Source organism: Furipterus horrens, unplaced genomic scaffold (assembly GCF_987537825.1).
Source record: "Furipterus horrens unplaced genomic scaffold, mFurHor1.1.pri manual_scaffold_5, whole genome shotgun sequence".
In the NCBI taxonomy this organism is placed as follows: Eukaryota; Metazoa; Chordata; class Mammalia; order Chiroptera; family Furipteridae; genus Furipterus; species Furipterus horrens.
The window spans coordinates 27,152,051-27,177,655 of record NW_028327175.1 but is presented as its reverse complement, the minus strand read 5'-3'; the positions used below and the strand labels follow the sequence as shown (position 1 = coordinate 27,177,655).

The window sequence follows — 25,605 nt, the reverse complement described above, 5'->3', positions numbered from 1 at the left end:
ACACACAAGAGATGCAGATTTTGTATCAATATAAATTAGTTTTCACGGTTTGAGTTATTCAAAGAACTAATAAAATTCTTCCACAGATGGTGAGTGGCCCATTGCTAGAGGCATTCAAGCAGGGAATGAAAGGCCACTTGTGTGACTTGCTTTTAGCCTAACTGAATAAATGATTCCCAAGTGCTCTTCATGCTCTGCAGGTTTTCAACTTGTGCAGCTTTATTTTCCCCTCTGACAATTCCCTAGTTATATAAATGATTATTGGGCATTTGCAGTGAAAAGCAAATTAATTCCCCAGAGATTCACCACCCAAGGGAACTAAACTGGGAAGACCATCTTATAATTGTTTCATTGTAAACACTTCAGCCATATTACTTAAGTTTTATAATAATAGTACTTCAAACTTTAACAAAGATTTAAAAAATAGTTTTCAAATCTTTACCTTTCAGAAAGCATTTTTTTGTAGTATATTTTGTTTCCTGAACACTCACTTCACTGTACCCTATATATATGATTTTTTAAATTGGACAAACAATGAAGAAAGAACATTTGGAAACATTCTTAACATAGGTTTACCTAATGATAAGATATTTATAAGCAATATTATTTAATAATATTTAATAACATCTGATAATAAAATAACTTTATTAATATCTTAAAAGTAGCAAAGAAGATATAGTAGAAATACACTAGATAATTCCTTAAAAATGCACATTTTAAAACTATTGGTCAATTATTGTAGCTTGAAACAGAACATGCCATACAAGTTTGAGAGCCAACTAAAAATGCAGCTGCTAATCTGGGTGCAAATTCAGCAGTAAAGACGTGACATTTAATTTATTTCTCTATTACGTTGAATAACAAAAGGACAGTTCCACTGTAAATCATATTTATGATAGTTTAGATTCATTAAGCATTTTTGGAAAATTGTTTTTGAGAAAGTATACATTAAGGATTACAATATCTTGAGAAGGGATTAATCAAACATGAATAAAAGATGCTATTCCTGCTATAACCTACACATTAGGTTATGTCAGTCAATGTTCCCCAAACTCTTTTTCTTTTATTGAGAACAATTATAGTGACTTGAGTATACTCAAGTATGTCAGTCTGACTGTATTTTTCTCTAGTTATTTCACTAATCACATTTTCAAAATAAGAATGCTATAAAATCACTCCCAACATCATTCTTAAGAGATTCACATTTTGTGGAAGATAACATGCAATTAACAAATAAAACCTCCTCTGTAAATGTGGCTGTCAAGTTAAAAAAATATATATATATATGTATATGTATACACACACACACACACATATATATGTATATATAAAAACATTTTCAAAGTGCTGACTTTACAAAGGAAATTAGATTTTACCATATATGGTATAAAAAGCTTCTGTGCATACCATGTTGGAGTACAGATCGGAGGCAGTTAAAAGTGAAAAGACTAAAGTTTTGCAGCAACAATCTGTGTGACCGAGCCAAGTAAGCTAGAGAACGCCAGCTCTTCAGAACCAATCCTTTTGTAGGCTAGGGCTGAGGATGATTAAGAGCTAACAAGTCTAAGGACTGAACTGGGACTGTTGATTTCAATTCTTATTTTAAAATGTATACTTTGGAAACTTCTCACTGAATGATACTAAGACTCTTAATAGAGAGAAGACACTGGACTTCAATAAGATAAATAAGGCAGATATTAGAAAAGAAAAATAAAAGAAAGAACACACATCCCATAAGCAATTATCAGGGAGAAGAGATCTACTTAGAAGATTTGCATTTCTTTCATCCCTCCCAGCTCCTACGCACAAATACCTGGTACTACTATCCTCTGAAAAAAAAAATCTTAAGAGATGTGAATATATACTTCCCTATTTCTTTTTAATAGAAAATAAAAATGTTCATGCAATTATGTGCCACAGTGTCATAAAAGTGTGGCTTTTAGCTGCTTACCCACTTGTCAGCACTATGATCATCAATAAGTCATTCACACGTCAATTATTCTTTTATTTAAGGCATGACATTTGGCGATATTAGTTACCCCCTACCCACAAAGGGAATTATATCAAAGATGTAATTAAAAGTGCTTTGAGAATTGTGCTATGAAGATATGTTTGTAATAGTAAAGAGGCTTTGATGGTCTGGTATTCAATGATAAACAAAACTAATACTCTTTAAAAACATACGTATAAGAGCTGAAAGAAGTTTAAAGGCCGAAAGTTTAAATCATAAGTCATAATGCCAAAATAAATAATTTTGAACTCTAGAGGTTAAACATATTAGGTGTAGTAATAGTCACTTGGGGAAAATAAAAATTCATTATTTGAAGGATGATGCAAAAATCTTGTCACAAAAATATTATTAGATTTCAGGCTTGAATTTTACATTTGGATGGTTCTCAATTAAATCTGAACATTTTAACATAGTCTTTTTACTTCAAAAAACTCTAAAAGCAAGGCCTTATTGTATTTTATACTCCATCCATTTTGCAATGTGCCAGGTTATTAGTGTCTTTTGTGTTAAGTCACAACAATCCAGTTGTGGTTCTAGATCTAGTCCTGTCTGTTTTTGTGTAGCTGGGCTTATAATGGTGGCATGATTTTCTTTTTCAGAATAAACACATATTTAAGGCCAATGCCTAGTATTCGTGAAAAAAATAAAACACCAGTAAATCTATAACTCATATAACACTAATCTGTATATGAAATTTTACACAAACAAAAGATTAGTGGCCAATATTCTCTTATTCATTCTAACATATCTTATTGGTGTTTCTCTTTTTTTGGTTGACAGTGTGTACTCAATAAATATGTGACATAATCCGTAACTTGAAAAGGTAAGAGCCGTGACTATACACTGTAAGGGGAAAAAAGGCTATAAAACTGACAGTAATATAAAATGGAAAGGATATGCCACTTAGTAAAATAAAATGCATTTAACACGCAGTAGAGAATAAAGAAGCTTATCTGTAGCTACAGAAACATAAATTTGGTTTCTTATTAAGCCAAATTCCCCTAATATAAAAATTTAAAACCTTCCCATTGGAGATAAAATATTTATCCTCAATTTAAATATACAATGTTAAATAAAGCAATGCTAATTCAATATTCCACTTAACATTTCTTAAGAGCTTATTATTATTCTGCTTCTATATGTTTTCAGTTGCATGTCAAGAAAATTTATTTAAAAATAGACTGTTGAGCTGTTAGCTGAAGAACATTCTATCCACACATGACTGGAACATGTAAGGATGGGGGCAGATTTCAGGACCAAGACTATATATAGAGAGTGCTGTCGAGATTGAAAACCTCAGTAAGCAGGATGCTGCACAGTGCAAATGGAAGTACACTTCTTGTTTCTAGTAGTTAACAGTGAACATTTATTACAATTTGCTTTCACAATGGAGGTTCTCCCAAATATATTTATCATGAATCCTCAGAGGGAGTGGAACTGTGCTAAAGTAGCTATCTCAAAGAATATCATAAGATAATCCTATTCTGCCTTTATGTTTGTAGAAGTGATTTCTTTTTACAAAATAATCTATGCAAACCCCTCAACACAGTACATGTGCCCTTGTATACTTTCAGAGAAAGCTCCTAGAGATGAATTTCAAGTATGCCACCAGAGTCAAGTTGCATGCCCCACTATAAAGAAATACCAGAAATCTAACATATCTATGGTATTCACAGATGCAGATATATAAATATATATTTATGAGATTCTATCAGCATACATCAAATGGCTATGAATAAAACATCATTTAATTCTGCAGGAATTCAATTCCAACTTCAGAAGGGGAGCATCACTAAATCCCTTACCACTGTTGAAAAAAGAAAGCCAAAAGAAATGCATCTCAAGGTAGCGATTCCTTTAATACATTATGTTCAAGTTTTTATCAATGCCCAGGCAACGTTAACCTCATGTTCACTTTCAAACACAGAAAAATAAAGGCAATATGGGTTTTCTAAGTTTTCAGTTTTTAGTATAGCCTGGAATATGAACCACTTTATATGCTGAAGAACAGAAACAACACAGAGTGACAAAGCATGTATCCACTGAAACAGTAAAATATCTAGCCCGTGATATCTGATGTCAAATGAGATCATCCCCAATCTTCAGTTTCCTTTACATTAATGAGAGCTGTTCTAGATCTTATCCAATAGCTAAAACCTCTAGCACCTACCTATGTTCTGATCAAAAGATCATCTGTATTATTTGCTGTTGAACCACAGAAGATATGAGGGATCCATGACCAATATCCACATTCCAAATCAGACAAAAGGTTATAAAACCCAACCAAAGTCAACCCTTCAATACTCACTCAGCCCATGACACGAATGCAATAACGTAATGTAGGAAAAATGTGTCATACAATGCCTGGTTAGAAAACCTCTTTGGACATTAGGTAGGGAAAAGGAAAAGGTTTGTACCCACCTGGGATCTTTCTGAATGCTATCAATGGACGGGGATCTGGCCAAGGTGCCTTCGGGCGGGAGGGTAGGGCCGGATTTGCTGTACGGAGACTCAACAGAGGGGCAATACTGCAGCTGTCGGTAGGGGTCCGCGTAATTGGAGGCTGGGCCGGCGGCGTAGCTGGCCCGCTGGAAGGTGGCCGTGGCGGCAGTCTGTGGGCCATGCTGGCTGCCTGTGCGCTGCAAGGGGACGGAGTCGACACCAGGGGAAGATGGGGCTAGGACAGGAAAGTAGGGACAAAGTAAAAAATTGAGGACCTGCTCACAGAAACGGTTAACCAGGTCTAGGCAGGGGAAAAATTACACACATTAAAAAAAAAAAAAAAAAGGTTTGAAAGAATTAAAAAAATAACTGGTCACATTTGAACCAATATATTCAATGTTGTCCAGTAAAATGATAATTAGCATGCGATCTGAGAAATAAAACTTTCAGCTCTGGGGGAAAATGCATCGGTTGTCTGTTTATTGCTTACCAATATCCAAGAGAAGGTTTGTTAATCTGATGTGTGAACTCTGTGTGAAACCAAAACCCAGAAAATAAATAGCAAATATTTTATAGGGAATCATGGATAGTTAATATTATTCATGCTGAGAAAATTCTGACAGTGTTCATTCATGTGATGTTTACTAAGGGTGTGAAAGAAACTTAGTAACATAATTAATTTTGCTGAATTAAAAAAATAAGGAAAAGTGAGAGAGGAATGTGCGCATGGGATGGAGGTGAAGGGAGGTGTGTCCTGTGTTTCCCTAATTAGTCCCAGAGCAGTAAATTGCAGGACTGCACTCATTCCTGTAAAGTAACTTGCAGAAGATTTTCATAGGCCTCTTCTCAACTAACGCTATAACAAATATATCTGGAGAAAGGCAGGAAGCAGGAGAAGGTGAAGACCAGCCCAACTGTAAACTAGACAAAATAATGACCTTACTTGGCTTTCCCAGAGTATTTGCTTCTTTCCCATGTGTCTAGATTATTTTGAGAAGATTTTACAGCAGTTATTTAAATCAGTATAACTATTGCCGAACTGAATTTCAATTTCTCGTTTCCTGCCTTGAATCTTTTCAGTTCTTTTCATGTTATAATTTTTGAGATTTTTCTGGGTCTCAAAAAACTTGACATCTAAGGTTTTAGTTGACCTATATAATAAAATCAGCATCCTTCACATTACTAGAATGTGACCAGGTATTAACTGCTGCAACACTCATTAGCCATGATCAATTTTAGACAGGATATTTACTTCCTGGCCTTGTATATCAGAAAATAGCCAAAAGACAGCCAGTGTCTAGTATGCCCATTTCTACAGTGAGTGCTCTACATGGCATTAGGTCCCAATTATAAATCACCCCCCACAACGCTGACTGCCTGAACTTCTTAGTGGATGATAATAGAGCTTATTTTTTTCCTTTCTTACCTTAAATGACATATGCCAAATCAAACACAAAAGAAATTATGTCACACTGAGAAAACAATTGTTAAAAGAAGTTAGGAAAATGGTGTTGAAAAGACAAAAAAAGAATCAAAGTGACATGGAGGAACACTTTCTAATACTGAGAACTGATTTTTAATTGAGAGGTTAGCACTTCTCATTCCCAATGAGCTTTTAATTTTATAATAATCAAAATTATGGGTATAGGCACCATGACATGGTGAAAACTAGAAAAATATTTAAGAAAAACTTTCTAAACAAAAAATGTGTACATTCCCACAGGAGTATTCTTTTGATATGATTAATTTGTCCTGATGGATTAAGTTTCATAATAATTAGATTAGACTAATAAACATTACGCTTATAACTAGAAAATCTGTTTTACATCTTCATGCAATTTCTGGAGGATTTATATTTTCTCTAAAATACTACAAACATGTCGTTTAAAATCATGTTTTATAAATTTATAAACAATGTGCTTTATATTATGGTGAAAGGGGTTTAAAATTTAGGCCAGGCATAACCTTGTTCTTAGAAGAACAAATGCACAAAGATAAATAAAAAATTATTTTCTAAGAGTTGTGATAAGCTAGCCAGCAAATCGAGGGAAAAAGAGAAAACCTAAGCATACCTGCCATTTTTTCAGATAAGTGCATTTTTCTTTTTTTCATGCAGGAAGCTAAGTATCTACATGTAAACCTGCTTCAAATAGTTACTGGTATCAGAAAAGAAATCTATGCCAAATTATTAATTACTAATATAATAATTACAAGAATTAACAGGAAGGAAAATAAAATGGCACAGTTCAGAAAATAATATTGAAATCTAAAGAAACATAATTGTTAAAAAAAGAAAACAGTATATGTAAAGTGAAAAACCTGACTAGCCACACCAAAAACCTTTCAAAGAACCATGAATTAATGAATAATATAATGAGAACAGTTTAAGAAAAACACTCCCAGGAGTGGACAAAAAATAATGAAGACGAGAAGGCAGATTGGGTCAAAATGTGAAGTTAGTGTGTGAAATGCAGTTAATTAAGCAGAAAGAGGAAGGCAGCATCTCAGATATGAGGAGGAAGGAAAAGTAAAAGAAAATTTATGAATATCATTAGGCTCATATTTGTATTTTAATTTAGCCTTTTTTGGGGGAAAATATCATGGAACTAATTCAGCGCTTGGCTGCTGAAGCGAGAGAATTGGGTTCACATCCAGCTTTTTGGTCAGTTCTTGGTGTTGTACAAGTTACACAGCTCTTTAAGCTCCAGTTTCCTGACTGTAAAGTGAAGAAAACAAAACGGTAGCATGGGACTGTTGTTTGCTTTAAATGCATGAAGAGCATTAAATATATAATATGTAGAAAATGTTAAACAAATAACTGAGCTGTTAAAATTATTACCATTTACAATCAGCTGATATTAGAATAGGGGTGACAGTAGACAGCTTCACACCACGTTGAAGTACCACCCAACCTCCTCTATAAGGGACACACTCAAGGTATGGACTCAGCAGGAACCACAGCCTTGCTGAAGTAAGTCCTGCTCCATAAAGTTGGCCCCTGCACAGCTGATTCTCCATGGTGGTCACAGCCCATCCTTGAAGCCAATCAGCCAGGAGTAAATCCCTTCCATTGAGGTGCGAACAGGAATCAAGGCTCAACTACAATAGTAGAGTGGACACAGCCCACATGGGGGGGCACACCTGAAGTTCCCTGCTTGAGTGATCAAGGAGGCTATGCCACTGAACCCTACAGGAGGCCATTCTATCAAGACCAGGGGATGTAGCAGCTCTACCTAATACAGAGAAACAAACACATTTGCCAAAATGAGACAAAGAAACATGTCCCAAATGACAAAGAACAAAATTCCAGAAAAAGCACTGAACAAAATGGGACAAGCTAGCTACTAAATCCAGAGTTCAAAACACTTGTTACAAGGATGTTCAATGACCTTAGGTGAAGAGTAGATAAATTTAGTGAGAACTTCAACAAAGTGATAGGAAACAAAAATAGAGATAAAAAAAACATAAAAAAGAACCAGTCAGAAATGAAGAATACACTACCGAAAACGAAGAGTACATTACTGGGAATCAACATTGCAGTAGATGAAGCAGATGAACAAATCAGAGCTTTGAAAGATGAAAAAGCAGAAACCACCCAATCAGAACAGCAAAGAGCAAGAAGGATCCAAAAAATGAGGAAAGTAAGAGGAGACTCTGGGGCAACTTCAAGTATATCAATATTCACCTCATAGGGTTGCCAGAAGGAGAGTAGAGAGAGCAAGAAATTGAAAACCTATGTGAAAAAGTAATGATGGAAAACTTGCCTTAGTGGGTGAAGGAAATAGACATACAAGTCCAGGAAGCAGAGAGTCAAAAAAGAGATGAACCAAAAGAGGCCCACACCAAGATACGTCATAATTAAAATGTCAAACTTTAAAAACAAAGAGAGGATCTGAAAAGAAGTTAGTCATACATAACAAGTGAGCTCCCAAAAGAGTGTCAGCTGATTTCTCAATAGAAACTTTGCAGGCCGGAAGGAGCTGGCATGAAGTTTTCAAAGTGATAAAAAGCAAGGTGCTACAACCAAGATTACTCTATCCAGCTAAGCTATCATTTAGAATTGAAGGACCGAAAAAAAGCTTCTCGGACAAGAAAAAGCTAAAGGAGTTCACCACCACCAAACCAGTATAATAAGAAATGTTAAAGGGACTTATTTATCAAGAAGAAGAAAAAAAGGTCAAAAATATGAATAACAAAATGAAAATAAGTAGATACATATCAACAATTATTTTAGTTTTTATTTTCTTTAATCCTCACCTAAGGTTGTGTTTATTGATTTTAGAGAGAGAGGAAGGGAGTGGGGAGAGACATCAATTTGGTTGCCTCCCACACAGGTGCCAACCAGGGACCAAACCTGCAACCTAGTTATGTGCCCTGATCAGAAATTGAACCCACTACTTTTTGGTGTACAGAACAACACTCTAACCAACTGAGCTACCAGGCAAGGGATATCAACAATTACTTTAAATGAAAATGGATTAAATGCAATTTTGTCTGATTGTTTCCTCATAATCGAAGTTAAAACATTTTGGCAAAACAACTATATAGATGATGCTGCATACTTCTCTGTTACATCAGGAATCACCCTGTACCAGTTTGTCTCATCATTGGAGAGACTAAGGTTGTTTGATGTATTTAATAAGTAATCTGTAGGGTGCTTAGAGTCCATGTGAATATAATTGTCTTAACAATGATCCTTATCTGAATAACAGATTACAAGTGGCTGCAAAAAGAAAGGAAAGAAAGAAAGACACATGGAGGCTGAGTGAATAACAAAACAAGACCCTTACATATGCTGTCTACAAGGGAGGGGCTCATTTCAGACAAAAACACACAGACAAACTGAAAGTAAAGGGATAGAAAAAACATGTGTCAAGAAAATATAAACAAGCAAACAAACTAAAGCTGGAGCAGCAATGCTTATACCAGACAAAACAGACTTTAAAACAAAGGCTATATAACTATATACAAAGAAGGACCCAATAATCCCACTTCTGGGTATTTATGTAAAGAAATCAAAACCACTAAATCGAAAAAGCATATACAACCCTATGTTCATTGCAGCATTACTTACAATAGCCAAGATATGGAAGCAACCTAAGTGTCCATCAACAGATGAGTGGATGAAGAAGTGGTGCATATATACAATGGAATATAACTCAGTCATAAAAAAGAATGAAATCTTGCCATCAGTAACAACATGGATGGATCTAGAGGGTATTGAGCTGAGTGAAATAAGTCAGACAGGAAGACAAATGTCATATGATTTCATTTCTATGTGGAATCTAAAAATAAAAACAAAATAAGCAAGCAGGAAAGAAACAGACTCATAGATACAGAGAACATTTTGACAGCCGTCAGATGGAAGATGGGTTCGAGGCATGGGTTAAAAAGGTAAAGGGATTAAGAAGTACAAATTGGTAGTTACAGAGTAGTCACTGGGATGCAAAGCACATCATTAGGGAATATAGTCGGTAATACTGTAGTAACTATGTATGGTGCCAGGTGGGTACTAGATTTATTGGGGTGATCGTTTAGTAAGCTATATAATGTCAAATCATTGGGTTATACACCTGAAATTAATACAATATTGTATGTCAACTCTAACTTAAATATTTTTAAAAATATTTAAAATGAAAAAAAAGGATAAAGAGAGGAAGAGGGGCAATGTCACATTGGGGTGAAAGGCCCTTCATACCGGGTATCAGCCTTTATAGCTCTTGTAAGTGCTTTATTTGTATGGACTTATATTTGCTCCAACAATCTTACAAGAGAGGAAACACTTCATTTTCACTTTGTGATCGGAAACTGAAGCACACAGTGATTATGTAACTTTCCCAAGTCTGCCTGACATCTAGCAGAGAAGGAATTCAAGCCCTTGCACTTTGCTTCCCGAGTTTATTTATGCTTATGACCATCACTGCAAACTGGATCGAGTTTTTAATGTTCAGGGATACATATTACTGAATTACCTAACATGGTGAAAAAGTTAGAAAATTATCAGAGGCCTAAAATTAAGTGAAATCTCTACTAAAAGTATAGAGAAGAGATGGATTTATAATACAAATTAGTAACCTATTACATAGAACAATGTACTATAAATTGGTATGTTAACTATACTATTTCACATTAAATTGAAATTGTTGATAAGCAGAAAAAAATCATTATGCCAAATAATCTAACTGTTCATTTCTATGAAAATCAATGGATGAAAAAATATATAGTTATCTTCATTTTATTTTAAGGTGTTTTGAGTCTTAGTTTAATCAATGATATCACCACATTAAAAAAAAAAAAACGAGGGTGAGCTATTAAATCTAAGATCAATTAACAACTTTGAGAAAGATCATATTAAAAAATCACAATCACATCTGTCGCACTTGAAAAATGACCCTTTAGAAGTACCATTCCTGAATCCATAGGTTAAATGTTTGTTAGGTCACAATAAATACAATAGCTGATGAGAATTTCAAAATATGAAGTCAGAACTTAAGTTGGGAATTCCATCTTGAAATAAATTAGAGGCTTATTAGTACAATGAAAATAATGTAAAATACCAATACAAATGAGGAGAAAAATATACTACATTAAGAACAGATTACATGATTATACGGGGAAAAAAAATGTGTGAGAATCTAACATCTCAAACTAACCATCAGTAATGTTCCAATGTAATATCTTATAATTTTAAGCATGACATAAAAAAATGACTTGAACACATGAAGACTAAATTCTCCCTTTTTGCCCTGCCCATGTAGACCCTGATGTGTGGCTTATGCAAACCATGGCTCCCTATTATTATGGGTAAGTGAATGTTGTTCAGACTATTAGAAGACTTTCATTTAATACAGTATTTCCCTTAGTTCCTGTTCTGTTATAAATTTTTCTCTTAGTTGAGTTTTAGAGCTCAGTTGACCAAATTGCCGCCTTGTAGGATTACACTATTCAACTGAAACTTCTTGTGGCAAACATTTGAAGTGGAAGGTGCTTCATCAGCTCTGTTAAACTCTCCTCTTCTCACCTGCCCTGCAAACAGCCCCTTCTCCCTCAATAAGCTCTTAGAACTCAATGAACCATAATACTGGTCCCTTTGAGTAGATTTTAGAAGTAGCCTCTTCAGCAGGTGACTTGATACTTCACCTCATATCTATGTTGTTCATGATATTATCTGTTTTCTATAGAGCTACACAAATAAAGGTCTGGTGTGTAAAGAAAAAAAAAAGATGTTTTATGGGTTATATTTGAAAGAGGGAAGAGGGATCCTTTTTAATAAAATCAAACATTCTCCAGGTACTTTGATGATGATAGATGGTTACATGCATTATTTACTGACAGCGAGAAAAAGAACAGAATAAGATACAAGAATGGCACATTTAGAAAACTAGGGAGGATATAAAGTAGGGTTCAACAAAAGGAAAAAGAAATTTGTTTTGTATTATTATCTTTGTTTTTAGGTATATTTGTATATACAGAAATATGAAAACATAAACAAATATTTACACATTATATAAATAAAATTAAGCATGCGATAAACTAATTAAATAATATGCATTCCATTTGCAAGCCCAGAAAATAAAGATGGCCTAGGCAACAGTGGATCCAAGAACATGGCCTCACACACTCTTCAAGAGAGTTCAATTCTATTACTTTAGGAATGAGGAACCTTTATCACCCAATCCACTGTATTTTCAACAGTATTATCATTTAGAACCCAAATTTAAAGGTTTTCCAATTTTCTGCACTCTGCACAGGTTGCTCCATGCTAAACTCAATGGAAAAATATTCAGGGTACATTTAAAGTAATCTTTTAACATCAGATATTATTATGTTTGTGGGGAGTGGCATTTAATGCATAATTTTTAGTAGTAATGGCATCATTATTATTGGAGTTGATGTTGATGTTTTTGAATTTTACCATGAACTCTTCTACTAGCAAACACTCTGTGTTCCCTCAGCTGTAATTAGATTTTTTATTTACACCATTTTAGGTGAATTGACAGAGGTAAGCATCTGGAAGTTCTTATTCGCTTTAAGATGCTATTTATCATTGGGCCTATTAAACATCTCCAATTGGGTAATAATGTGTCCCTGTCTTTATAGATAAAAAAGGTAAAAATTTTAACTAAGAAGTTATGAAGGAACTAATTTGACTTGCTCTAATGGGAAGCAATCGTTTTCACAGTTTGAAGTAACAGCATTGCATAAGTAATAAACTGCTAATCATCCACATTTTTGTGGACTCAAGTGATTATTTTAATTGAAAATGTTATTTATATGTTATTGAAGAAGAGTAATAGAATTCTATGAATACAAAGGTTCTATGTAATCCTTTTATAACTTTATTAAGCACTGGCTGTTATTGCAGAACATTAAGATTTTTAAAAATACTTTGCCCACATGCGCAAATATTTTCACCACATTCTTTCTTTTTATGTTTGCAATACTTGTCAGCCTCATAAAGATATTCAGCATGTTTTCTCCTTGCAATGCGTCTATGGTAATTCATTCTTTATTACAAACTGACACTTCCATCACAGAAAGCTTGTTTTCTCCACTCACTTAGAATCACATTTATCTAAAAGGAAATTCACGTGTCTATCATCTCAGCAGACATTGGCCATTTTCACTAGTTTAGAAAGATGTGTTTGGGGGGTTGTCAGAGTCGGGCATTTGTGTTAATCAAATGACTTCTAAGTTCACTGTCATCGATGTGCTTGAGTTTGAAATAAAAATTTGTGTTATTTAGTTTCTGCTTAATAGACTTCACTATAAGCAAACCCATGAGGCTCACATATTCCTTGTCTGGCTGTACTCACTGTATCAGCTCTGGTTTGGAGAAGCCTTTCCCCAGATGAAAGGTATGTTTTATTTAAACAGACACTCTAGTTAAGTGTGCCTCTTTAAATTTTCATTGTGAAACATGTTAGGCTGGTTACCCCACAAAAGCAGGTGGGTGTATTCACACCACAGTCCTATCCACTGGCTTGCTTCTCCTGCTGCCACCCACGTCCACACAATTCTGTCTCCCTGCCCAGGGAAAGAGCACGGGTGGCAGCCAGTCTGTTTCTCTCTTTCTCCGTCTCTCTCCCCTCATACACTGACCCCACAAGAAAGGAGTGGCTGTTGTGTCTGGTGAGATGGCACTCTCTGGGGAGCTCTGTTGACCCCAGACCATTGTTGATTCAGTGGTTTTTGTCTGAATCAGATGGATTTCCCCTTCTCTTGGGTTGCAGATCGCTGGGGCTGTGATACTTACTTCTGTCCTGGGGCACATGAGCATCTGCTTAACATTCTCTCTGCCTCCCACTAAGAGCACATGTGGGCCAGGGAGGCAGGCCACCCCGACAGCCCACTCCCTTATGCTGGGCCTGAGTGGAGAAGGTGCCTGTGTTCTTGTCTTGCAGTGGCTGGGGGGCCTGCACCTGAAGAGTCAGAGTTAGGTCTGGGGTGGCAGTGCCCACCCAGCTGCTAAATAAAATCCTATTTAATTTCTCATGTAATTCCTGAACTGCTTTGTCTGTTTCACCATCTACAAGTGAAGGGAGTGAAGGAGAGGTGAGAAGTAGGATTTGCGCATCTGATCCTTTAACATGTAATCTTTAGATGCATATAAATGACAGATAGGTAAGGTCTCCATCATGATAGTTAGGGAGATTTAATGTAGGAAAGCCTAGAGAACCTTCGCTGAATACCCAAAGGTAGACTGTGCTCCTCATCTGAGTTAGTGTCTGACATCTGCATTAGCCTTTATAATAAAGTCACAGGGGTGAGTGGCTTAGAGCGGCAGCTGAAAAGGAGAGATGAGAAGGAAGCCCGAGAGGATGGAAGGAAAAAGATGCTGGGAGGCTGAGCCTAAGGGGCGATGCTGAGAAATCCCCTCTGGTGGGAAGTTTAGGAGCCTTAACACCTCTTCAACATCTACATGTTGTGTCCCGGTATTCTCTGTGCAATCATCCCCTTGCGTACCTCTCTGCTCTAGAATAGTCTATTACTCAGGAAAGCCTCTGTGGAGTTAGGAGCAAAGGAGGCCCAGAGGCAGGGCCAGTTGAGGGTTGAGCAAGGCAGGGAGAGGAGAGCGGCCACAGAGCCAAGAGTAATGTCTGAAACCTGGTAGGGAGCACAGCTGCAACTCTCAGTGACCAAGGGGGGGGGGGCACGGACAAAAAAACCTACACTTTTCCCTGCCCCCACTCCTTGCCCAGAAAATGGAGGAAGGCAGCCTTGGGATAAGTGGGGAAGGGGGTAATAGTGCTGCACAATCTGGGAGCTACATGTTATCTAGGAAAGAAAGATACTATGTGTTGGTTCATGTTTTTATTAATACTTTGTCTTCTATTTTGTCTGGAATATTTATTTGGTCCTTAAGATACTATCTTCTATTACCAGTTAATTTTTCATATTTTTATGACTTCCTATTATACAAAAGTGAACAGGCTCAAGGACAAGGAGTAGAGTTAAGCTTCTTTGAATCTGCCAGTGCATCTAGCAGATGACATCTTTCACAGATATTTGAATAACAGGATATAAAAACTCCTGAAGCTCTAGATGAAAATGAATCTATATTTATTTTGTTTTGAAATGATGATTTTTACAAATGCAGGGTCAGCCAACCAAGATAACTGTTAAGAGGCCAGGTTCTAAGGCAAGACTGCCTGGGTGTGAAAGTTTAAAAACTGGATCTATACAACCTGTACGACCTTGGGCAAATAAATCAACATCTCTGTGTCTTAGCGTTCTGATCTGTACAGTGAGCACCATAGCAGTGCCTCCTTCAGACGGTGGTTCCAGGGACTCCTAAACACATTCAAAGCATTTAGAACAGTACCTGGAAGTAGTGATGTCCTCTACACATTTGTCATCCTTTCTCACCTGCTTTGATACTGTGGTACCATCTAGTAATTCCCTAACTGTTTAGGCAAGCACACTTGTCTTCATTCCCAGGTGCTGACTCCTCAAAGATGGGCAGCTGGCCTTTAATTGCCCTGCCCTGCTCTCCCAGAAGTATCATCTGGAAATGCATTAGGAATTAAACTGGAGGAACTCCAGCCAGTGGCCTGATACTTAAGAGCAGAGAGATAAGACTGGTTGTTTGAGTCACTCAGCCACTAATCTGAGCCAAAAGGCATTGGCTCCTCAACACTTCAAGTCTGACACACTCCATAGAACATGGCATTTTTCCCCAAAGATTCAGGGCATTTGCTCTGGCCCTCTTAAAGATCTTAGCAGTGTCTCTCAGGTGGGAGGTGCACAAAAGATGTGCTCCTGCACATGGGAAAGCAATCCTACAAGGTTTCTTTATTAATTTTGACTTCTACTAGGTATAACTTACTAATACTGCATTGTATGTATATAATTTATGTCTAGAAGTGTATACCCACACTACAGGCATTTTCTCAAACATGTGAGTTCTGTAGTTAACAGAGTTGCAGAGTTAACTGAGAAAGTATAAAAGGTGGGTGAGAGCTTGCAGCTTATTTTGGAGAGTTTGTGGCTTCATGCTTAAGAGTTGCAGTAAAGTGATCCTCCCCACCTGTCATCCCAAGAGACCACCCATGCAATTCTGGAAACTTCCCTACTGTTGCATTAAGTCAGCATATTTCCTCAAAAGTGTCTCAAGTTCCAAGGTGCAGGCTGGGATAGAATCTTTGACATCTGGATGTCAAAACCTCAGCAGATGTGTGCCAGGGCAGAAATTACTGTTACTGGGAAAAGCCCAGGCAAACAGGTTTTCCCCTCGAAGCACTTAGAGGACACTGCTGCCTTCCCTCATGGGAGGGACGAGAGAACACTTGTTCCTTCATTCTGTGTGGCTCTCCTTTGATGGCTGAGAGCGAGGGTTGGCACGCTGTTCTGCAAAGGGCCAGGAAGTAAATTTTCTCAGCTTTACCACCTGGTGCCTGTCACAAGTACTCAATGTGGCCGCTGCAGGGGGAAAGCAGCTATAGCTGATACTAAATGAATGGGCATAGCCGTGTGCCAGTAACTTCATTTATGAACACTGAAATTTGGATTTCACATAAATTTTACATATCACAAAATAGATTCCATATTTTTATTGTAAACTACTTAAAAATGTAATGATCATGCTTAGCTCATGAGTGCCAGCAAAACAGGTAGCCAGGTGGATTTGGCTCACAAGCCAGTAGGCCGACCCTGGCTTAGAAAAACTCTCCAGTTTTGTTTATTTTTTAAAGAGCAAGAGTCTTCTCCTGTCTTTAATCTGACATAGATGAATGAAGTATTTATTTCTTATTGTAGCTACTTTTTCATTTACCCCCCTCTGTGAAGTTTATTAATGAGATCATTCTAAGAGCATATGAATATGGAACAGAGAATGAACATAATCACTTTTGTTGTCAGTTTTTATTCAAATGAGATATTGAACATAACTGAGGTTGTTATCTCCATCTTTTATAAGGGATGCATCAAAATAAAAATTACCTAAGTTAATACCAGGCAACAAACTAAATGTCAAAATAGCCTAACCTCAAACAGGTATGGATTTAGTAGGCTGAAGGTGAGACAGATTCTGACAGAAGAATAAATGGGTATTCTTTTTCATCTAAACCAAGATATGTATTATTAACATTGGATGACATTAATGATGTCAAAAATAAAATAAAGAGCATGTTGTGCCTTTTTTCCTATGATGCAGTGAAATACTGAAATGTAAACATCAATAATCAACTATAAAAGCAACTTAGCTTGACTGGATTTCAAAACATGTAATTTAGCATCATAATGCAGTTTAACAAAATTGCTATGCTCTACTTCGTGGTAACTAGAAGTTACAACAGTCTGACGTTCCAGACCAGAGCTTCCGCTTTCCCGCTTTCCCACGCCTCCACCCCGACCAGGGTAATGTGCATCTTTAGGAAGAAAGGAGAGAGAGCGACTCTCTGCAAATCAGCTACAGAATATTTTCTAAGATTACTTAGCAATGTGAGGCTTTATAATAAGTGCAAGTCTCAACATCTTAATTATATCAATTTTATAGTTAAGATAAGTGTTCTCTGGTATATTTAATCATGACATTTGACCAGTTATTTTGCAAATGGTTGCATGTTCTGGGAAAACACATGTCCTTCTTCATGTGGCCTTTGGTGGTGTTCAATTCAAAGTATGTTTATATATTGAATTCAGGAGAGTTATACAGTTGACTGAACCATATGCAATGGCCAACATCCAACCTTTAAATAATAAATTAATATGATTCAACCTAATAGTATGTATGATAAATTCTCAGTTTGCCTTACAGAGTATGCTGTTTTGTAATAAATATATTTTTCTATCATGCTTGCAAAATAAGTAGACTATATCATTAGAAAAATACTCACCAGCATTAGGCATATGCCTTTTATGTCCCATGTAAGGACTGTGATTTCTTGGAGTACTTGTATTCATTAAATACGTTAATGATGAATAAAAGATCAGCCCTGCTTCCTTCAGTTCACCTGTTTGACCAAATAGGCTTACACCCCATGGTACTTTTATTTATAGCATACTCAGGGAGGTAAACTGGACTCAGGTTTGGTTTCCACCATCATCATCATCATCACAAAGATTAATGGCAGAAACAGTTCATAGTGCTTGTAAGGACAGAGGACACATGGATACACATGCAGACACATGCACACACCCCTTTCATGAGGGAGCATGATGTAAGCTCCCAAGCATGCCCACCCACCTTGCAGAGGCCACTGACTGAGGTCTGGAATACACACCTGTGCTCGTGCGGTAGGTGCCAGTGTGTGCTGACGGCAGAGGGTCCCCCTGGCTCTGACTGAGACTCCTCATAGGGGGCTTCTGATAGACGCGGTCTTCATAGATGGGGTCTATGTGGTGCTCTGGGGACTGCAGGGCCCGCAGCTCTGGGCCCAGGTGGCCGTGTTGGCTGCTGTACGAGGCCCGGGACCCAGCTGGAATAAAAGAACAGGAGACATGAAGACCCGACCAACCAGCATTCAAACAGAACTTGTTTTACCAAAGACATATTTTATTTCTTGACAAAAATGTTGAAATTTGCAGAAAATCAAATGAATGACATGAAATGGTAGAAATATACCAAGCTAGTTAGCTTACTGGTGTCACCCAGCTGCTTGGCTTTGCTCCCAAACCTGACCACCCTGCAAGGGTGACAATGATTCTGAGGAAAATCCACACTGAACAGGGGCACTGAAACACTCTGTCTCAGTCTAATGGATGTCACTGGGCTTCCTTGCTAATGGGGACAGGCAGGCAGTCAAACCTGAAAATCTCTTACCACCCCATCGTCCTTGCATCTTAAATTTCACAACAGAAATTATTAGTCACAAGCCAATGAACAAGCCATGGCAAACAATATTTTTTGCTGTTTCTGAAAAGCGAACCAGAATTTGTTCCCATCAGCAGTTTTTCCCTGGACAATGAATGAACCAAAATGTTCAGACTTACAACAGCCTAAGTCCCTGAGAGAACTGGATTTTTTAAAAATGTTTAAGTTATATTTTGCTTTACTCTGAGCCTCCAAATCGAAGCATCTGCAGCTAGTGTACCTTTCTCTGAAGAAGGTACAAATGGTTGTCAGTAATGGTCTAATTTATGAACTGAGGCTATACATCACTCACCTTATAGTGGCTGTAAATTGTATGTTTCATTTTGTTGCATTGTATGGGAAGAGGTGTGACTTTGAAGCAATGCTGTGAACCAGAGAACTTCTGCACATTGGGAAATAAAGTTTTATGGGTCTAAGAGGTTGAGTTGACACAAGGAAAAGAACATGTTAATTGAGAGCCAGTATTTCGTTGGTGGTACAGTCAGAATCACAGGAACAGAAAGCAAGGACAACCATCTCCATTGAGGCAGATGGCATACAGGACACCTAGCGACAATGACGAACATGGGTCATCAAGGAGAAATGGTTATCTCATGATAGTGAGTAGGGAACACACAAGAACCAAATCAGGCTGCAGCTGATTTTAGGAAAGACCCTTAGGCTAAATCTCCACAGCTAATACCCACATGGCATGCTAGGACTTAATAGTCAACTGCCTTTAAACAATCCCAACTCTGAGCTCTCAGTTCCAGCCTAGAGCAACAGGGTGTTGGAATTCCTTAATTTTGGTGGTCTTTGTGGCCAGCTTAACATCTATCTGGCTGGCTCAAGTCCTTACTGGGGACAATTTAAAGTCAATAGCTTCAATGCTCAATGATTAGGCTGCTTCTTCAGGATCACGTAACCAAAAGGACTTTAATATTCTTGTCTAGTATATTTTAAAAAAAAAGCCACTCAAAAGCTTTGAAATTTCCAATAGATAAATGTTTTACTGATATATTTTACCCAGGCCACTTTAAATAAGCTGAAAACGGAGGATTTCTGAATGATTGGAGCAGTGCCAAGAATTCTTCTGCATTCAGTGTTAATAAAAATCACTGACTGTTGTGAGGAAAGGGAATGAATAGGGCAGACACATTCCCTACCTTTCCCTTTGCTAGTAATTAATTCAATCCTGATTTAGATAGTGTTCAGATGAAGGGTAAGTCCAAAATAACTGCTTTGCATAATTAGGCTCATTGTATCCAATTGATCACATGCCAACATCACACTGAATATTATCTCAAATTCATATTTTCCAAGAACATATTTTAAGTATAATATTCCTTGAGATCCTGCTGTGAATTCTTCCTACTTCTGGAGGTTTTAATAATATTGCCAAAAACTTACAAGTCTAAGAGCAAGAAAACAGTCATTACAACTGACCATTGAACAACACGTAGATTAGGGGCATTAACTCCCCATACAGTCAAAAATCCCTGTGCAACTTCTGCTTCCCACAATTTAACTATTGATAGCCTACTGTTGACTGGAAGCCTTCCTGATAACACAAATAGTCAATTTGCACATATTTTTGTATCTTTCATGTGTTACATGAAGTCTGTCCGGAAAAAGTCCAGCCACTGTTAGTATAATTAGAGAACAGTTTGCATGACTTTGATGTAACCTGGCAGCCAAGGAGGGTGGACTGGAATACACATGCATGAACAGTGATGCCTTCATTGTACTCATCAGTAGGGGCAGTAGATAATGCTGAGCGACCATGTATACTGTGTGGCTATCACATTCCAAATGACTGAGCGAGAAGAGCAATGAATCTGCATTAAGTTTTGCATTAAGCTTGAGTATTCCTCCGTGGAAATTATTCAGATGATTCAGAAGGCTGCAGCTATGGGCAACTGGTGATTGGAGCTTCATCATGACAACACGCCCACTCTTGCATCACATGTCATGCAGAGTTTTTTGGCAAAACATCAAATCACCCAGGTGACCCAACCCTCACACAGCCCAGATCTGGCTCCAGGTGTCTTCCAGGTTTTCCCAAAACTAAAATCACCTTTGAAAGGGAAGAGAGTTCAGACTGTCAATGAGATTCAGGAAAATACGATGGGGCAGCTGATGGTGATTGGGAGAACTGTGTGAGGTCCCAAGGTGCCTAATTTGAAAGGCACTTAGGCATCATTGTCCTGTGTACAATGTTTCCTGTATCTCGTATCTTCTTCAATAAATGTCTCTATTTTTCATATTACATGGCTGGATGCCTTCTGTACAGACCTCATATACTATATGCTTACAATGAAGTAAGCTAGAGAAAGAAATATCATTCAGAAAATTATAAGAGAAAATACATTTACAGTACTATATGTATCAACACCATAACTTTATGTTGACTGTTTATAAGATGAAAAAAATCTACATATAAGTGGACCTGCAGAGTTCAACCTGTATCGTGCAAGGGTTAATTGTATATCCAGATATTTTATAGTTAAATATATGTTTTATGTCACTGATAGAGTGAGAGATGCTATTTTATCATCAGTTCTTGATTCTAAGCCTCTAAAAATACCTAATGATGAGGGATGAAAGGACCTGCTGACTTCTTAAAAAATTATATTTTATTGTTTATGCTAATACACTTGTCCCAGTTTTTTCCCCTTTGCCTCCCTTCATGCAGCACCCCCCACACCCTCAGGCCATCCACACACCAATGTTCATGTCCATGGGTCGTGCATATATGTTCTTTGGCTACTCTATACCCTATGCTGTGCTTTACATCCCATGACTATCTGTAACTACCAATTTGTATTTCTTATCCCCTTCACCTTTTTTGCCAATCTCCCAAACCCCCTTCCATTTCGTAACCTTCAAAATGTTTTCTGTATCTGTGACCTGCTGACCTTTTAGGTGATGATATGATCTTTTTAGGGTGTGTATAAAAGTCCTCTTATTATAAGCATTTACTGAGCATTAGGAAATTTTTATTAGTATACCATTAATCAGAAGTTAATAACCAATGGTCCCAGGCAGGGGACAGGAATCTTAAAATAAGGCCTACCTCTGTGGATGTCACACTTGCTATGTGCTGGCATTAAGAAAAAATATAATAGAATTATTAAATATTTGAATGGTATATCATACTTTTTAATTAGCATGTTCTTGATAAAATTATAAGTTCATAGTGTTTCCCTGTGGAAACATTTGTGCAAAATACATTTGCATATTTTAGCATTACTCATAGCACTGAATGAGATAAGGCCTTCTAAAAGGAGCATTGTTTACTCTCCTTTTTATCCATTGTTACCAGGTTTTAATTGCTCTTGGCTGGGCACAGTTATTGCCAAGAGACACAGAGAACTAGGAGAAAGAAGAAAGACAAGGAGTTAAAGGTTAAAGGGGGAAGTTCTGGAATTCATGCTTTCTACCACTCTGCTCAAGAACCACCCATACTAATAAGACCTATTTTATTGTGGGCAATTTCAAGAAAAAAAATTCTCACACAATCTCTTCTCAGAATATGCTCCAAAAGTTCATGAGTGGGTGTATGCATTTGCTGATTCAAAGAAAATACACTTTTCTTTAGTTGTAGAATTTTCTTTCACCATCATGTTCTAGTTGACAATGAGTCCTCAGCATTACACTGGGCTCAGAAGACCATAAATAAGCATTTACATCTTTCCCAGGAATTGGAACCATGTCATCCTAACAAGAAAAAATGCTGGAGAAACTGACTTTGTCCAGAATGTCACAGATGTCCAGAGCAATTATGATGAAGGAGGACAATTCTGAGAGCCTCACTTTGACCAAAATGAAGGTTCAGAACTGCAGCGTGACAATGTGCAATGGAAACATGAGTGTGCCAGAGAGAGAAGGGGAAGCAGACCCCACAGACCAGAGCATCTGCAGCACAGGTTTCCCCACTGCTGCAGGCAAGTGTAATACCTGTGTCTGCATACCACTTAATGACCGATTTCCTCAACAACGCTCCCATCATCCAACGCCAGCCTGTCAGTGCTGTCATGTCGTTTTACTTTGCCTACTTCCCTTCTTCACGAGACAGGTTTGGGTTTAGAGAGTGCAGCCATTGGCAGTTTTTATCGGTAATGTGATTCTGAAATCAAGAATTTGAAGACTCACCTCTAGAACATGAATGGTCAGCTTACAGGCTAAAAGAGGTTGTGACTGAGGAGTGTCAAAGTGTATTGTTAATAGCCTCATGGGTGCTCTGTACGGGCCATGCCTCCTGCAGGTCCAAGAGCCCTGGAGGACAGTGGAGAACCTGTACATTGATGTAGGACCAGGCCTGAGACAGCTGCTGTACAAGAGCTATCATTTGTCATAAGTCATCAGTCATCTGCTCACTGCTACCAGGGCTGACTTGAGTGGATGCTCGGAAGGTTCAGGGACCCAAGCTGCTCCTGGCCACTTGGCTGTGGCATTGGAGGTGAGAGGGCAGACTGGACCACTGGAGAGGACACTAGACCTCTGGTATCCCCTGCTTCTGTGTAGGCAGCTTCCCACCAGTACCGCCATTTCTTTACATGAGCAAATCGTACGTAGAAGCTGGAAATCACAGCTCACCATCAAATTCTGCACACAAAAGGTGGCTTTATGAATGTAGCAGTATAATGTTTGACAGTTTGAAGTAAAAAGAAATAGTATCTAAAATAGCAATTCTACTGCTTCCTGAGCTAATTTTGTCCAAATAACCTCATATAAAAGGATATGGTTTGGGCCCCAGACCTGTGTCTAACCACTTGGGTGAACCAAGGGAAGTTACTGAGTCTCTCTGAGCCTTGGTTTCCTCAAGTACAAAAGTACAGATAGCAATACATGTATTTGTATGGCATGAAATTGTGGGAGGATCAAGATGAGAGTGATCATGTATATAAATGGATATGCCTATGGTTGTTATTCTCATGTCATTCAATCTCAGAATCAAACTATGTTAACTCATGAAAATACTCCTTTGATTGGGAGAAAAACAAACACATCTTAGCCAAAACCATCAAAATATAAAAAACAACACAGAGGTTTAATTTTGAAGTATTATAAATGATAAAAGTTCGATAATCTTGTAAAATACTGCAAAACATAAATCTTACAGTTTAGTTTTATTTTCTTAAAAAATGGGATTGCTTTGTAATAGATAATTGCAAAGAATGCATGAATGAATTAAATCCAAAAGGGAAATAAATATTAAAATGACCAAGAAAAGGTATCATCCGTTTTAGAAATAGATATGGCATAAATTAAACCTGCAAACTGAAGATAACAAACATTTGCTCAGCTAGTAGGAAGCCAGCAACAGACTTGCAGGGAGTTGTTGACATGGAAAATAATTACGAAGCTCGAAGGGCTGAAGGATCCCTCGCTGCCTTGCTTGTCTCAGCCTCAGCCTCACATTTTCACTAGGTCAGAGAATCCAGCAGGCTCTGCTTTCAGTTGACCAGCAATATGCAACACTTATCACTTTTAAACTGACTTGGAAATTAATGTGTATATGCTAGGTAGTACAGGTATCATTTGTATGTACCAATTAATCGATAATGATCAATATATTCATTCATTCAACATATATTTACTGAGTGCCTAGGCCACTTCTAGGAGTTGAGGACACCATGGTGCTTAAGACAGACTGGGTCTTTGGCTTGAAAATAAGTAGGTGATCACATTCAGGCAGGTATAGAGAGAGATAAAGGCTGAAGAAAAATTGCGTAGGAGAGAGTAGTCAAAGCGTTGTGGGTATATTGTTTTGATGGGGTGGGGGTGCGTTAAGAGGTTTATTTCTGAGCATTGGACATTCCAGCAGAAAACTTCTATAAGGCTGAGAAGGAACAACAGTAGGAAGATCGCCATTTCCCACCACAGGGAACTAGCAGCCAGAGTAAAGGCTGTCTGTTAGAGGTTCATTTCCTCATATTTATAGAAGGGATTTTATTAGCACCTATTTAATCCATATTGTGTTTTTTAACTGAATTTATCGGGGTGACATTGGTTAATAAAATCATACAGGTTTCAGGCATACAATTCTATAACACATCATCTGTATATTATACTGTCTGTTCGCCGCCCCAAGGCAATTCTCCCTCCGTCACCATGTATCCCCCTTTACCTTCTATCTCCCCTATGCCCCTTCCCTTTGACATTGTGTTTTACAAGAATGAGTTCATACTAAGTTTATTGTAAGAACTGAACAGATGTTTTCTTAACTCAAAATTTCACATAGTAACTATAGTTTTATCAAAGTATTTCAAATATTCAACACATCACACATAAACTCATGAGAATTTCAAAACTAAAGGTTCAGCTCAAGTATACATATATATTTGCATTATAATTTTCATTCCTTAAGACGTGATTAATTCTCAAGTCTTTGTTTATTCTGCAAAGAATCAGCTGGGGGACTCTTGGAAATGCTGATTCCTGGACACAACTTCCAAATGAATTGGGCTCAGTCCATCTGAGTGGGGAGTGGCACTGAGCACTTCAGGGTTACCCCCATGCCTCATTATTATAGCAGGGATCAGAATAAGAACCACCCTGTCCTCAATAAAGTATATAGAGAGGAGATAAGCATATTTAAAAGAAAGAAAGACCTAATGTGTTACAACTGTCAATTTATCATTTCTTTCTTTCTTCAAATATAATTATTTACTACCCTGCTATGCCAAGTTACTAAATAGAAAGAAACAGATTCATTTTTCATTATGACCCATTCACATTCTTTTATTTCTATACTATATAATTTATGACTCTCTAATGTAATGCAAATTCACTTGCTTTGCATGCAAAAAAAATGTTTGCATGCTTTCATTTGGTAAGAACAATATTAGGTTCT

The 25,605-nt window shown here is 37.4% G+C and overlaps 1 protein-coding gene across 4 annotated transcripts in view; it reads right to left on the bottom strand.

Moving 5' to 3' along the window:
- Window positions 1–25,605, bottom strand: part of CTNND2 (catenin delta 2) — an 821,463-nt gene that overhangs the window by 327,291 nt on the left and 468,567 nt on the right. For all 4 annotated transcript variants that reach the window (XM_090276223.1, XM_090276225.1, XM_090276224.1 and 1 more), the window contains exons 8-9: window positions 18,178–18,372; window positions 4,433–4,688 (exon numbers count right to left, since the gene is read on the bottom strand). In XM_090276223.1, coding sequence (XP_090132349.1) covers window positions 4,433–4,688; window positions 18,178–18,372 — 451 coding nt within the window. The remainder of the gene's footprint in view (window positions 1–4,432; window positions 4,689–18,177; window positions 18,373–25,605) is intronic.